Raw genomic sequence first — 14,736 nt, 5'->3', positions numbered from 1 at the left:
AGCAACGGCCCTCCCAGGTGGGTGACCATGAGGCCGGAATAGAACGGAGGGCAGAGGAAGGGAGAACTTGCTCTCTGCCTGTCTCTGAACCAGGGCATCACCTCCTGACTTTGGATTCAGACTGGCGCTCCTACCTCCTGGCCTCCAGCTTGATCACTGCAGGTCGTGGGGCTTCTCAGCCTCCATAGATCATGAGAGCCAATTCCTTACACTAAGTCTCTCTCTCTCTCTCTCTCTCTCTCTCTCTCCCTCTCTTCCCCGCTCTTTCTCTCTCTCTGAACCCAGACTAATATCGGGACCCTGGGCAGAGTAGACCTGTGCCTCTCCATTCCACTGCCAAGTCTGCAGATTTGCACTCTCACCATGACCTGCCCCTAACCAGGACGTCAGCAATGGCTGTGAGAGGTCTCAAAAGAGAGCCTGCTGCCTGGCCTAGGGCTGCCATGGCCCCCGAGGGTGTGGGGAGCTGTCAGCTTTCATCCTGTCCATGAGAGACAACCTGGAAGGCAGAGAGAGGCTGCAGGAGGGTGTTCACTGTACATCGGAGTGGAGGATGCAGAGTGAGCCCCCCACAGGGGACTGGCTGAGGTGGGAGGAGGGGGTCACACCCAAGGCCAACCAGCTGAGACACACTGAGTTGTCACCAGCAGTGGCTGACAAAGACAGAGGCCGGGAAGTGCACGTCCCCTCCCTGGAGAGACCACAGAGGCATTTGTATAAACATTTTCCCAACCCCCACCCTCAACCTGGCAAAGACTTGGGCGGGAGGGGGGCGGGGATTGCAGAGGGGCAGAGGGCACATTTAAACTCAAATGTGACTGAGTTTAAACCTGAGTGTTTGAGGAATCAGTAACACAGAAGTTACTAGAATACATTTTCTGCCAACAACATAGGAAGTAAATCCAGTTGTAGCAAAATGATAAAAATGACATTTGCACATTTGAGTTCAGGGCCATGAAGTGGGTGCCGATACCTGAGTCAGTAAGTGAGGGGCTACCCGTCTTTGCTTGTTAATCGATTCCTTTGCTTCCCGAATCCCTAGGCTTCCCCTTCCATCCAGATTTTGCTGGAGGTGAGGCGCAGCAATAAACTCAGGGCTCTGGGTGATTTTTGAGTCTAAGTTTCCAAAGCTCATTCGCTTCGTGGGCTGTACTCTGTGGTGCTGGCCCATTGCACGCCTGAAGCAGAGATAGCCTTGCCGCCCACAATTGACAGGTGAGAAAGCTGAGGCCGGAGAGATTGAATGGCAAGGTTATATAGCAGATTAGACAGCATGCAGGACGAAGACCCAGCCTTCCTATTCCCAGTCCAACTCCTGGGTGGGATCCAGGCAGATTGCAGAGGTGCTGGGACTTGGGGAAGGGTCCTAGAATTTCTAGGGTTGCCCATGGAGATCAGGCCAGCCTGCCCAGCGCAGGGGAGCAGGCCCTGTCATCCCCCAGAAGGACACGGCTCAGCAATGCTCATGCAGAAGGGCGGCTCAGTGCACGGCCTCCCTGCGAGCAGGTGTGACTTATCCCGGGGCCGGAACCCAGAGCAGCCACTTTCCTGCTGGGATCTGGGACAACAACATCACTCCGCAATGGGTCCTGCCTCACACTTAGCTAAAGCACTTTCGCTTCCTTCCAGACCCCGCCCGACGGCTCTGTGAGGCAGGCCAGGTGGGCAGGCCAATTTATAGATGTCAAAACTGAGGCCCACACAGGGCATGTGTCCAGCTCAAGGTCATGCTGCAAGGAAACAGCAGAGTCCAATGAAACGCTAGGCTTTTCAGGAAAGGGTGAGGCTGGTCTCGCAGGTGGGCCCCTTGCAAAGTCGCGGGGAAATAAACTCTACAAAGATCTTGCTGTCTTACTCTTCATTCGGATCAGAAATGGCAACATCCCTCCCCAATTCAATAGAATAACCAAAGACACTAAGTTCTGTTTAAAATGAAAAAATGTTTCCCTATATTTCTTTAAGGCGTTCATATCAAAGCCACACAGAATGTGATAGACATGGGCCAACTGCAAGGTCACTGGCGAATGTTGTACCTGCAGGAGAAGGTCAGCACTGTCCCTTCGACCAACCTGGGTTGAGCTCGTAGGGGCAGAGCCTCGGCTGCTCATGTCAATATCCAGTTCCATTTATGGAGCGCTCAGTAGGTGCTCAATACATGTGTCATGAATGAGAGAGCCAACAACCTCTCATTGGCCCCCTCCATGCCTCTGCTCTCACCATGGTTCACCTCACCAAAGTAAAGGCCAGAGGCCCTCAGAAGTCATCTTGTCCAGCTGCCTCCTGTTATAGATGAGGTCCAGAGAAGGGAAGTGACTGGCCGGAGGTCACACAGCATGTTGGAGGAAGCACAGGTGCAAGACAAGGTCCTCCTGGTTCCAGAGCTCCCCCTAAGGTCTGAACGCCTCTGTCGTTGAGCCAGGAGGGCCACCATGCTGCTGAGCCTGCTGCTGCCTTCCGAGGGGCATGCCGGGGTGGCTTCCTGGGATGTGGGCCATCTCTGGATCAGGAGGTTGACTCCCCCAGACGCCTGGGCACCTTCCTGCCACTTGTCGTCACCTGGGGAGGAGCGTGGCCCCACTGGGGAGAGGATGTCCGCCCGGTCCCTATGTGGAAGTGGCGCAGATGCTGCCCCACCTGGGGTGTGGAGGTGGAAGGAAGCAGAGGGCAGGGAAGCAGGTCTGCAGGATGACAGGGCCCGGGAGAGGTGGTGTCTCCCATGGGTGGTGTGGGAGGAGAGTGATTCCAGCAGGAAACCAGGCAGAGGCCAGCTGACCTTGATCCGGTGGATAACACCCCGTGGGAGGCACCAGCCTGGGCAGCGCGGGGGGCAGCAGCAGGGGGCCCTGTCACAGGAGAGGTCAGGAGCGTCGTGAGTCTTCAGCTTTACCCTGGGCGGCCCTGGAGCTCCCCAACCTTCCCCCCAGGACGTGGGCAGTGGGGGATGGGTAGGGGACCAACCTGGGGAGAAAGGTATGCATGGGGCTGGGCGTGAGGGGTGGGGCGGGAGCCAGGAAGCCTGGCCCTTATTCCACAAAAGTCACGTTGCTTCTTAGAGCCCAGTTTCTGTGTTAGCAGGGGGAAAAAAAGATACATAAAAAGTCCTGCCCAGCTGGCATGGCTCAGTGGTTGAGCATTGACCTATGAACCAGGAGATCATAGTTCAATTCCCGGTCAGGGCACATGCTCGGGTTGCGGGTTCGATGCCCAGGGTGGGGAGTGCAGAAGGCAGCCAATGAATGATTCTCTCTCATCACTGATGTTTCTATCTCTCTCTCCTTCTCCCTTTCTCTCTGAAATCAATAAAAAAATATATTAAAAAAAAATTCCTGCCTCCCAGCGTCACTGCGGGGCTGCACAAACCTTTCGCCACAGGACCGTCTATTCCGTGTACAGCTGCCTCCCCAGAGGTTAGCATTTGGTACACAAATAGATGTCTCAATGGGCGGCCAATACTTTCATCCTCATCAAAACTATGTTGTCCTTGGAGGGGCGTGGGACTCTTCCCGGCCACCCTGCTGCTGAGGGCAGGGCTGGGACTCGAACCAGGGTAGTCGGACTCCAGGGTTCACCCCCTGGGTACCGCCCTTTACTCCATGACCCTATTCTGTAAACTGTGACGTTTTACACAAGGAATCAAGGAGGAGGGAGAAGCCTATGATGGCCACTCAGTGGGCGAGGACATGGGGACAGAGAGAGGCTGTGATTTGTCCCAGGTCCCCACAGACTTCCAGAACATCCTTGCCCATGCTCTTTCTAAAGAAAATTCCCCTGAGGTGTTTCCTCCTGTCTGGGTCTGGAGGGGATGTTTCCAGACAGCGGGTCCCCGGGCCCCCTTGGTGCCTCAGCCACTCCACTCACGGCCATGTCCAGCTGTGTGGCTGGGGCCACGTCGGCCCCACTTGGCTGCTGCGGGACCTCAAGGTTAACCATTTTCTCCTGCTTCCGCCATTTGGCTCGCTGATTCTGGAACCAGATCTGATGAGAGAGAGAGAGAGACGATGGAGGTAAGCAAAGGGTTTTTCTCCATCTAGTGTCTCCCCCAACATGCCTAAGAACCACGCCTCCCAAGAGACTTTGCGGTTTAGAAAGCTCACGGCATCCAGGATTTCTCTGGCTCTGGAGGTCAGCCTTCTGAGAGGGGATAGGGACCACAGCCTCCAACGCCTGCAGGGCCGGATCATTCGGGAGGGCAGCAGCGGTGTGTCCCGTCATCAGGAGTGATGGGATCCATGGCCCACCAAGCCTGAGGGGGCAGCCTCTCAGCTCCAGCCAGTAGCCAACAGCCGCCATGTGAAATGTGAGCCCAGCCTTGCAGCCTCATTCAATTTCTAAGACAGGAATCTTGATTTTTATGTGAAAGTTCTGAGCTTTCAAATACTGTGCAGACCAAATAAATCCCACCCGTGGGCTGTTTCCTGCTGGCAGGCCGCCAGTTTGCAACTCCCGTGGGCCCCTTGGCATCTGCAGGAACATTGGCAGTTTCTTGTATGCATGAGCATCCTGATGGTCCCTGACACGCGGCCATTTGTACTGGGTCGTTCTGCTGAGACACCGCCAAATTGTGAGCCACTTAGCTGTGGCTACCAACTTAGCTAGGTGACGGATTTCTAATGGAAAGAAAAAGGGGAGCAGTCTGAGGCAGGGGCATCCTTAGCCAGAAGAAAAGTAGGTTGGGATAAGGTAAAGAGTAGAATGTTGATCTGGGCCCTCACTGAGATTTTGAATTCAAATGAGCCCATCATGTTTGTTAAAAAAAAAAAAAAAAAAAAAAAGAGTGATTTAGAAAACCGTTGGAGAGCATGCCAACAGGGCAACAATTGGATTTGGGTTTGCTAGAATGATACTTGCAAAACCGGGGATGTGCCAAGAGGGCAGGACCTACGCCTGGTGAGTGACAAGGGGCGACTGTATCCCCAACCATGGAAAAAGCCATAGACCCTCAGGGGTGAAGAAATTACACAAGGATCGCAAGGAAGAGGGAGAAGCCTGTGGCAAGTTTCAGATTAGGCAGTCGATGTTTGAACCAGGCCTCAGACCTTGGCTCCAGGGTCCTCTCCATTTCTCTGCTGTCAAAGGGATAGCCATGTGGTCCAGACCAGGTGGGGTGGAAAACAGGCTTGTCGGCTAACTCTGGCCTGCCACCTGTTTGTGTATGGCCTACCCACGAGTTAAGAACAGTCTTCACATTTTTAAATGGCTGCAAAAACATCCACACAAGAAGAATATTTGGTGACACATGCAAATTACACGAAATTCACATTTTAGTGTTTATCGATAAAGTTTTATTGGAACACCGCCATGCTCAATTGTTTGTGTATGGCCTGTGGCTGCTCTTGTGCTACGACCATGGCAGGGTTGAATAGTTGTGACAGTGGTCGAATGGCCCCCGAGGCCCAACATGATTACCACCTGGCCCTTTACAGAAAAACTGTGTTGACCCCGGGCTAGATGGTCCGGAGGCATTTTGTGAGTGAGGCTGCAGAGGGGATGATGTTCTGAAGCTGTAGCCAAGTGGAGAGGAAGGGAATGGGAGCATCTATCAATGGCCATCAGCAATGCCACCTCACTCCATTTTCACCCTCCAAGGAGAGAAATCATCTTATAACTATGGGGACCTCCTTTCCTGGCGTGTAACGTTTAGCAGATATGACTGTATTTGTGGGACAAAGCCCATGGCAAGTTTCAGACGGGACAGGCCTGGAGGGTCCGGGATCCATACTGTCTCGCCACGGCCCCGGTGCATGGAGGTGGGGCTAGAGCGGGAGGGTTGTACCTGCACCCGGGCTTCTGGGAGGTTGATCCTGGCTGCCAGCTGGTTGCGGACGTGGATGTCTGGGTAATGGGTGAAGCGGAAGAGTTTCTCCAGCTCATGCAGCTGCTCGGTGGTGAAGGTGGTTCGGACCCTCCGCTTGCTCTTCCTCTCCTCTGGAGGGAAGGGGGCGGGGCCAAGGTGTGTTAGTGACCTTGCTGTTGGCTTTAGTTACAGACCACAGCGGGTATGAAAACGAGGAAGCAGGCGAGAGAAGGCAGAAGAGCATCAGTGGAATAGGGAACAGAGAAAAGAGCATACGGAGCGCAGCCCATAGAATTTTGGGCCTCAGTGAACAAGGGGTTGGGAAGACGAGCTCATGGATGGGGCGCCCATGCACCGGACAAGGTTTTCGATCCCCAGGAAGGGCTGGGATCTCCTGGGCCCAGTCAGAGAGGACAATGTGGGCGGTGGGCCCCATTTTCTGAGCCGTGGAAGGGGAACTGGATTGGGAGGGAGAAAACCCTTGAGTTCCTGTCGAGGCCCGGCATCTCAGGCCCAGGAGCTGGTGGCCACAGTGCAGCACACCGGCAGCGCTGGCCGAGGGCACCCTGGAGGGCACAGGGTGGGGTGGGGTGGGGTGTGGGGCGGGGAGAGGTGAGGAAGGTGTCGAGAAGCTGCCCACCCTTCCAGGTTGCTCCTCTCCCCGTTATTAATTGTGCAAGCTGTGAATCACACTCCGGTGGGTCTTCACAGAGAACGAGGCAGCAGAACTTAATTAAACCTGAGCCGTTTAGCACATCGATCATAAGAAATACACAATTTACACAGGTGATTAGGCCACCTAATTATAAACCGATGTTTTTCCACGCTCGGCTCCCTCCCCTGATTGCTCCTTCTCTGGGGTCTGCTAATGGGCCCTGGCTGCTCAGCTACAGGCCCTGGGGGCTTTGCACGGGCGAAGTCTCTGCAAGGGCCTGTCCTTGTCTTCCTGAGGCAGTGGGCTCAGCAGGGCGGAGATCCAGGGCACCCCTGGGAGTCCTCCCGCAGGCCGGGGATGCCTCCTGGACATGGCGGGTGGGTGGGGAGCAGGGCAGGAGTCTCCCAGGGCAGACCTGCCAGGGCCTCTTCTCTCCAGTCGGACAGGGACGTCCTGTGGTTCCCTTGTGCCCACAGCAGCAGCCACGAACTCCTCTGGGAAACCTTCCCTGGCCTCCTCGATGGACCAGACCTCCCTTAGAACAGGCATCAGAGAGCAGTGTCACCCCCTCCCAGCACTCATCATTGAGCTTTCCTTGTGACTAGTGGCTGGCCATTTGTCTCCCCTGCTGGATGCGGGCAGGGCCGTGCGTGTGCTCTGCTCTCTGCAGCATCCCCACTCCCAGCTGATACCTGTGGTGGCTTTAAGATACCTGTGATGGCTTTGCATTCTCATCTCCTTGAATGGCGGGCCCACCTTAGTGACTCCCATAACAGACGGGCCATTGGAAGTGGCAGCTCCCACTTGGTGCCCTCCCTCTTGGATTGCTCGCCCTGAGAGACGCCGCCGCCATTTTGGGAGGACACTCAAGCAGCATGTGGAGAGCCCTGCCTGGGGAGAAACTGAGGCCTCCCCCAACGGTTGGTGCCACTCACCAGCCATGAGCAAGAGCACCATGGGAAAAGATCCTTTATTCCAGTCCAGCCTTCAGGTGACAGCAAATGACACCCCTACTGCAATCTCACGGGGACCCTGGAGCCAGACCACCCCGCTAAGTCATTCCCAGATTTCTGATCCACAGAATCTGAGTGACATAGTAAATGTTCATGGTTATCGGAAGCCACTAAGTTTAGGGACAATTTTTGTGTGTGCAGCAATAGATAAGCCTGCCACCCGGCAGCCATTCAGTAGCTCGTTGCATGCCTGGATGAAGCATATGATGAATACATCAAATTTAAATTATAGCCAATGCTAAAGCCTCTGCCGTCCACTCGGGTTTCTCCTAGCTCTGACACGCTGGGGGCCTGTTACCATAGTGATGTTGTCAGCACCCTGCTTGCATCCCTCAGATCTTTTTGTGCTCCAGAACCACTTGCTACTGCCAGGGTATGACTTTCTAGGCTGAAAAGCCCACATAATCCCAAGGAGTATGTTTGCTCCGTTTCCCAAAGGATTGAAGCTTCAGTTTTGCACAGTGGTCACTGCCTTCAGCACTTGGGCCTAAACCCTCCCTTCAGGTCTGCTTTTTGGGGGATCCTACAAGAATACAATGTTTGTTTTTTGCAGGCAGGAGTCCAGCATTGTCCTGCCTTGTACTCCCAACAAGGCCTAAGAAGGAGTCAGCTTTTCAATTCTAGAACCAGCCTCTAGGTCCCCCAGACCGTAGCAATGTCCCCATGGCCACGGTAGGTTGTGACTGGTGGCAGGGACTGAGATAAGGGGTGTGTGTGTGAGAGAGAGAGAGAGAGCGAGAGAGAGAAAGAGAGAGAGAGAGAGAGAGAGAGAGAGAGAGAGAGAGAGAGAGAGAGAGAGCAAACCACAATTATCCTGGGGAAGTACAGGCTTTTAGCTCTGCATCCTTTAGCCCTGATGCTGTCTGTTCTCATGGGAGCCTGTCTAAGGGCAGAGTCATTCATGAGCCAGGAGGCACACCCTAGGTCTCCAGGGAGCTGGCCTCTCTCAGAAGGAGGGAGCTGTCAGCTGGGCTCAGCATCCTCTTAAGTTGGGAGACCCTCTTGGAATTTTCCACTGGCTCGAGACCTGGGAGGGTCCAAGCCTTAGATGACGAGGGTCCCTGTGAACGTGGAAAGATGTGGGGAGGATGGACCTTGGCTGCTGCCGGAGACATGGGGGAGCGGAGCACTGGCCTTGGCCTGGATGACTGGCCAGGCCCCAGCTCTTGTAGGTATTGGTTCTGCAGCTCAGAACAAGCCACTCTGCCTTCTTGGGCCTTAGCCTCCCCAAATTGGACCCCTTACATCCTTGGACCATTTTGGGAGAGCTGGTTAGAACTGGGATTCCTGGGCACCATCCTAGACCTAGAGTCAGAGTCTTGGGTGCCAGGCCTGCCATGCTGCATTTTTAGGAGCTCCCTGGGTGTGCTAGTCAACCTCCGCCAGCCACACCATGGAGCCCTTAACGTGGCATGTGGAGGAGTTTACTCCTCTGCGGTTATTACTGGGGTGATGGAGGTCCTGCATGCCAAGAGGGAAACAGGTGGGGTGGGGGGGCGGTCCTGTGAGGGCGAGAAAGGCCGCCCCTCCTGCCACCCTGCCCTGCTCTGCCTGGCGGGGAGACACCCGCTGCTGGGAGGAAGCGTCTGCGTGGAAAATCGCCGTGAGTGAAACCACCAAGGCTTCTCAGCACCCAGCTTGCCGTGGATCTGGTCATGGTGTCAGAGCTGGGAGGGACCTCAGGAATGCTCCCGAATGCTCTTTCATGCTCCAGATGGGGAAACTGAGGCCCAGAGATCCAAGGCTCACCTGAGGGCTCCCTGTGAATCGGTGCCAGCTGGGCCTAGAGGCCAGATTCCTGCAATCCCAGCTTTCTGTCCCCCTCGCCCAGCGTCTCACAGACTCCGGCTCCTTCACAGTTTCTGCCAGTGACCTCTGTGGTTTCCGACAGGTTGGCGTCCCATCTGTATTATTATTTGCTTAGCAGCTTCCCAAATAGACGTTTTTGTTTACTTATACAGGGGTCCACAAACTTTTTAAACAAAGAGCCAGTTCACTGTCCCTCAGACTGTTGGAGGGCCGGACTATAGTTTAAAAAAAAAAACTATGAACAAATTCCTATGCACACTGCGGGCCCGGGATGAGTCGGCTGCTAAGCAGGACAGGCAGCGGCACCTGGCGGGCCGGATAAATGTCCTCGGCGGGCCGCATGTGGCCTGCGGGCCGTAGTTTGAGGACCCCTGAAATAAGTAAACTTATTTATAAAGAAAACCTCACATTGTGACCAAAAAATGGGGAACCAGCATCCTGGGTCCTAAACAGAAGCTTCGTGTACAGATAATTAGAACTATTGACATAAATCATCTCATCTTTGTCTGCGTGGTCCTCAGAGTCATCTTGAAAACCACCGGGGGACCTTCACTAGTCTCGGAAACACGGGATTCCAGCAGAGCGCGAGGTGGATGGGTTAAGCCACGTTCAGGAATAGCCTAGAGTGGGTGGTCTCAGGCCTCCAGGGCGCAGTTCTCGTGCCAACACTCATGTAGTGTTGGCAGCTGATGGGTCTCCTCTTGGTGTATCATCTGTAAGGTGGGGGCTCACACCTTTGACAATTGGATGGCAGGATGGCCATGGAGTGCTGGGAGCCAGGGGCGCTGTCTCTAACCCATCGTTGCTCTTTGGGTGGTCACCCCTGGGGTCTGCTCTGGCTCTAGCTGACCTGGACGTACTGGCATCTTTATGGAGGTTCAGGATGAGTGACCGCCTGCCCTTTTGCCACCAGCCATTGTCAGCTAGGAGAAGGGCAGCTCCTCTGGTAGAGATATCAGATCTCTCTCTCTCTCTCTCTCTCTTTCTCTCTTCTCCCTTCTCTTCTTCTCTTCTCTTCTCTTCTCTTCTCTTCTCTTCTCTTCTCTTCTCTTCTCTTCTCTCCTCTCCTCTCCTCTCCTCTCCTCTCCTCTCCTCTCCTCTCCTCTCCTCTCCTCTCCTCTCCTCTTCTCTCTCTCTCTCTCTCTCTCTCTCTCTCTCTCTCTCTCTCTCTCTCTCTCTCTTTCTCTCTCTCTCTCAGAAGACAGTCATGGATTCTATGAAGCTGCAGCAGGAGAGACTGAGGTTGGACCCCCAAAGCATAATTTCTGTGAATGCTCATCCAATTCACTGGAACATATGAATGAACTTCTGAAAATGATGCTGGGATCCTTCCCATTAATAAGCTCAGCTACCCCGGGAAGGAGGGGTCCTTCATGGTCTTCCCCTGCAGCTGGGGACAACCCCCTCTCCGGAGACTCAACTGGGGGGCTGTGGGGTTATGTGTGGGGTTCCCTGAGCTTCCTTCCCAGGCTTTCCTTGGACTAAAAGGGTGAGAAGGGGGAGAGAACTGGGGCCCTCATGTGAGAACCCCGGGCTCATCGACTCTCAGATGCCAGTGGACACATGAGCCACCACCTTGGTTTCCCCTTCCTTCACTCAATCGTGTCACGGAGGATAAAGCTCAGCTCGAGTGGGAAAGGGACTTTCCTGAGCTCACACAGACCAGGGTAGCACTCAGACAGATGTCACCAATTTCTGCTCTTAGAGGTGCCTTCTCCAAGCCAGCTGTCAGGGAGGGGTCTGGATCTGGTCATTGCTCTTTGGGGACATGCTCTGGGGGAACACTGGCTGGGGGAGGGGGGTCAGGATGGGCAGATCTGGGCAAAACCTCAGCCACTACGGCTGAGCTGGCTGGGCTGCGCTCACGAAGGAGAAGAATGTGCGGACTGAGCAGTGTTTAGGGGCAGCCCGAGCCGGCTCGGACCTCGGGTCTTCTGCTTACTCGCTGGGCAACTCAGGGTTACCGTCCACTGCTCTCCGTTCACAGGTGAGCTTCCACATCTGTCAGGCTGTGGTCATGCTGACGTTAAATAGGAGGCACACAGCCTCCGGGCAGTGCCCGTCCGTCGTGAATGCTGAGTAAGTACCTGGCAGCAGCATTCTCACGGGGGCCTGGTTGCAGGACAGCCCCCCGGCCCTGCATTCCGCAACTGACTGAGCCTGGTGTCGCATCGGAACAGCCACACTTCTGGGCTAGATAGAAAGAGATTGAAGGCCCCAGCCCCATGCCTGGCATCTCTGACTTTTAGAGCCCTCTCTCTGTCACCACAGAGTAACCCAGCTGGGTCGTGGAGACTCCAGAATGGATAAGAAATGACCAGAAGACACTTACCCTGGGGCTGGTCCTGGGGGGGCCTCTCCAGCCTGGAGCCTGAAGCAGCCGCTTGCCCGCTGCCCCGTCCACCTGCCCCTTCCCGCCTGCCCCCGTCGCTCCTCTCGGCAGGTCTCTTTAAGATCTCCTCAATGGAGAAGGACAGGCCCAGCTTCCTGGGGGCCTCATAGCACCCCGAGTCCTTCCTTTCCATACCCCGCCTGGGCACTCTCCGTGGGCGGCTGGGAGGAGGGCAGAGGGGGCTTGTGGATGCCCAGGGTGATGCTGGTGGTGGGTGGCTGCTTCCTCCCCCGAGACTCCTGGGATCAAGAGGGCAGGCAGAGGTGGAGAGCCGGGAGCCTCATGTCGGGTTATCCAGGCGCGATGCCGCCTCCCCAGGGACTTCCATGGGCCGGTGCCGCTCACGCCTGGGATCAAGGTGCGGGTCACATGGGAAGAGCTGGAATGGCTGACCCAAATTGCTTCAGTCTTACTGCAAAGGGTCTTCTCCGGGCGGGCGGCCTCAGTCTCTAGCCTAGGCCCAGGCCCCGAGGTCACGGCCAGTGGGCAGCAGGGCACAGAGCTGGACGGAGGAGAAGCCTGCCCCCAGGGGAGAGCTGGGGCGTGGGTCCACCTTCTTGCCCTTTCTCCGGCTTGTGGACTTTCCCGCTGGCTCCGGCCAGGCCTCTGGGAGGCTGCGGTGCCACCTTTGGGTCCCAGGTGGCCAACTCCGCGGGGGGCTGCACCACAGCTGAGGGTGTTCCCAGAGACCCCCCTGGACGTCTCTCAGCTCCGTGGTGTCTAGTCTCCAGAATGCACCTTCCGAGCACCCGTGCTTCCGATGGCCTGCAGGTGGCGGCCCAGGGAGGGGACACGGGGCACTGCCAGGCGCTCTCCGCGATGGGCACGGCTGAGTGCTGGGCCTCCCAGGCGGCTCTGGTCCCGCCCTGACTGTCTTGGCTCTCCGACCTCACTTCAGAAACCTCTCCGTGGGCACCTGGACCAGGTTGCTTCTGCTTGACTTTGGCGTTTTTTCTGCCCCTTTCCTGCTTGCAGGCCCCTTCACTGCCCCAGAGACAGCACCGAAGGGCATTTCTTTCTGCCCCGGAGCCGTCGGCTGCGAGCTGACAGGCATGGCCTGCCCTGGCCAGGAGCTCTGTTCCCAGTGACTGTGTAACCAGGGAAGAGGGGGCAGTAAAACAGCTGATAAGGAAGAAACTCTCCACCCTCCTTAGGGCCGGGACGCAGGTGTCCGGGGAAAGGGGCAGGGGGCAGACGGGGGCTAGAGGGTGGGTTTGGGGGGCCTGGGGCTGTGCGGGGGAACTGGCCAGGCTGGAGCAGGACAAGGGAAGGTGGGGCAGGATGGCCAGGAAGTGTCCGTGGGCCCAATAAAATGTGTTTACTCAGCCGGGAGGGTTTATGGGTCTCCTTCAGGCTGGAGGCTGGGCCAGGGTGCAGTCTGCTGGGTGTTGGCACAAGAAGTCTCTGTCAGGTTGCTTGCAAATATGTGGGGACACAGAGGCCCAGGCCAAGGGGCTGTAGTGGATGCCATGATGGTGTGATCCAAGTGCCCTATTGGGGAGCTCCAGAATGCCACGCTGGGCGCAGGAGCCAATGTACACGAGAGTGACAGATGCCCCGGGAGCGATTGTGCGCAGGAATCAGGACATTCGAATCTAGACTTCTGTCAGAGGGTGGGGGTGGCAGGTGGGGGTGGGGAAGGCTGATCCTCACACCCTGAGGAGGGTGAGTCGGGAGAATTCGGGACTCACCTGAGAGGGGGAACAGGGAAAGTCAGGGGGTCAGTTTTAGGAGCTGTTCCCCATGGAAGTGTCAGGCTATCGGGTCCAGCTAGGGGACTCTGGTCACACATAAACGCTAAAATATTGGGAGCATCATTGCTCACTCGTGTCACAGTCAGGGTAGTTGGACATTCGTTCAGGGACGCAGGTTCCTTCCCTGGGGGATGCTACCATCCTCCGGTCCTAGGCTCCAAGTTTCCCAGGGACAGGAGGGAGCGAGGAGGGAGTTTTGTAATCAGAAGTGGTTCCTGGAGCTGCTGCTCACGTTCTGTGTCCAGGGTGAGTTACATGATCCTGCTCCATGCACAGGGGCTGGGAAACAGAGTTCCCCTCTGGGCCGGGAGGAAAATGACCCAGTGGGGTGGATGCACAGTGAAGTGCCTGCTGTATATCCTTTAATGTCAGGAGGCATAGTCCCGCAGAAGCCAGCACCCCCACTGGCTGGCTAATGGAGCTGTTGCCTTCGGAGGCAAGTTTCCTTCCACTCGGGGCAGAGAGGCACCCTGAACAGCTAGGCAGCCGTGGGCAAACTACGGCCCGTGGGCCAGATCCGGCCCGTTCAGCTGTTCTATCCGGCCCGCGGAGCCGAAAGAGCGGAGGGTTCTTTTGCTCTCCCCTCCGCTCCTTTACTTTGAATTTATATTAGTTCACACAAACACTCCATCCATGCTTTTGTTCCGGCCCTCCAGTCCAGTTTAAGACCCCATTGTGGCCCTGGAGTCAAAAAGTTTGCCCACCCCTGAGCTAGTGGCAATACCTAGCACACAGGACAGAACAGGGAGTTCTTATTTTTATTTTTATTTTTTGGTAACCAGGGGCTGGATCTGGCTTAAAGTCGATTCATAGTTCAGTCTGCTTGGACCTGGGGTTCTGGGTGATGGGTTAAAAGCCTCCATTTATATCACTTATTTGCAGTCAGTCAGAACAGCCTCTGAAGACCAGAATATCAGGTTGGTGTAGGGCTTGCAGGGCTACGTGAACTGCTCTGGAAACAGTGGAAGGACTGTTACATATGTAATATCATATGTAATATATACACTGAGTGGCCAGGTTATTATGATCTCTGAACGCATAATAATCTGGCCACTCCATATATATATATATATATATATATATATATATATATATATATATATATATATATATTAGAGGCCCAGTGCATGAATTCGTGCATGGGTGGAGTCCGGCCAGCCTGGCCAGGGGGAGGGGCATGGGCAGTTGGCCTGCCTGCCTGCTGGTCGAACTCCTGGCTGAGGGGACAATTTGCATATTAGCCTTTTATTATATAGGATATACACTGAGTGGCCAGATTATTATGCGTTCAGAGATCATCATGATCTGGCCACTCAGTG

General features: G+C 55.5%; 1 protein-coding gene across 1 annotated transcript; it reads right to left on the bottom strand.

Annotated features, from left to right (window-relative positions):
• Positions 1-2,603: 2,603 nt before the first annotated feature.
• Positions 2,604-11,796, bottom strand: ISX (intestine specific homeobox; the record flags this gene model as incomplete). Its single annotated transcript, XM_080661387.1, has 4 exons — positions 2,604-2,843; positions 3,859-3,975; positions 5,774-5,925; positions 11,604-11,796. The coding sequence occupies 4 exons, from the start codon at positions 11,794-11,796 to the stop codon at positions 2,604-2,606; spliced, it is 702 nt and encodes a 233-aa protein (XP_080517513.1).
• Between the last annotated feature and the right edge of the window lie 2,940 nt (positions 11,797-14,736).

Source organism: Plecotus auritus (genome assembly GCF_963455305.1).
Source record: "Plecotus auritus genome assembly, chromosome: 3".
NCBI classification, from domain to species: domain Eukaryota; kingdom Metazoa; phylum Chordata; class Mammalia; order Chiroptera; family Vespertilionidae; genus Plecotus; species Plecotus auritus.
This window is presented reverse-complemented; position numbering and strand designations above follow the sequence as displayed.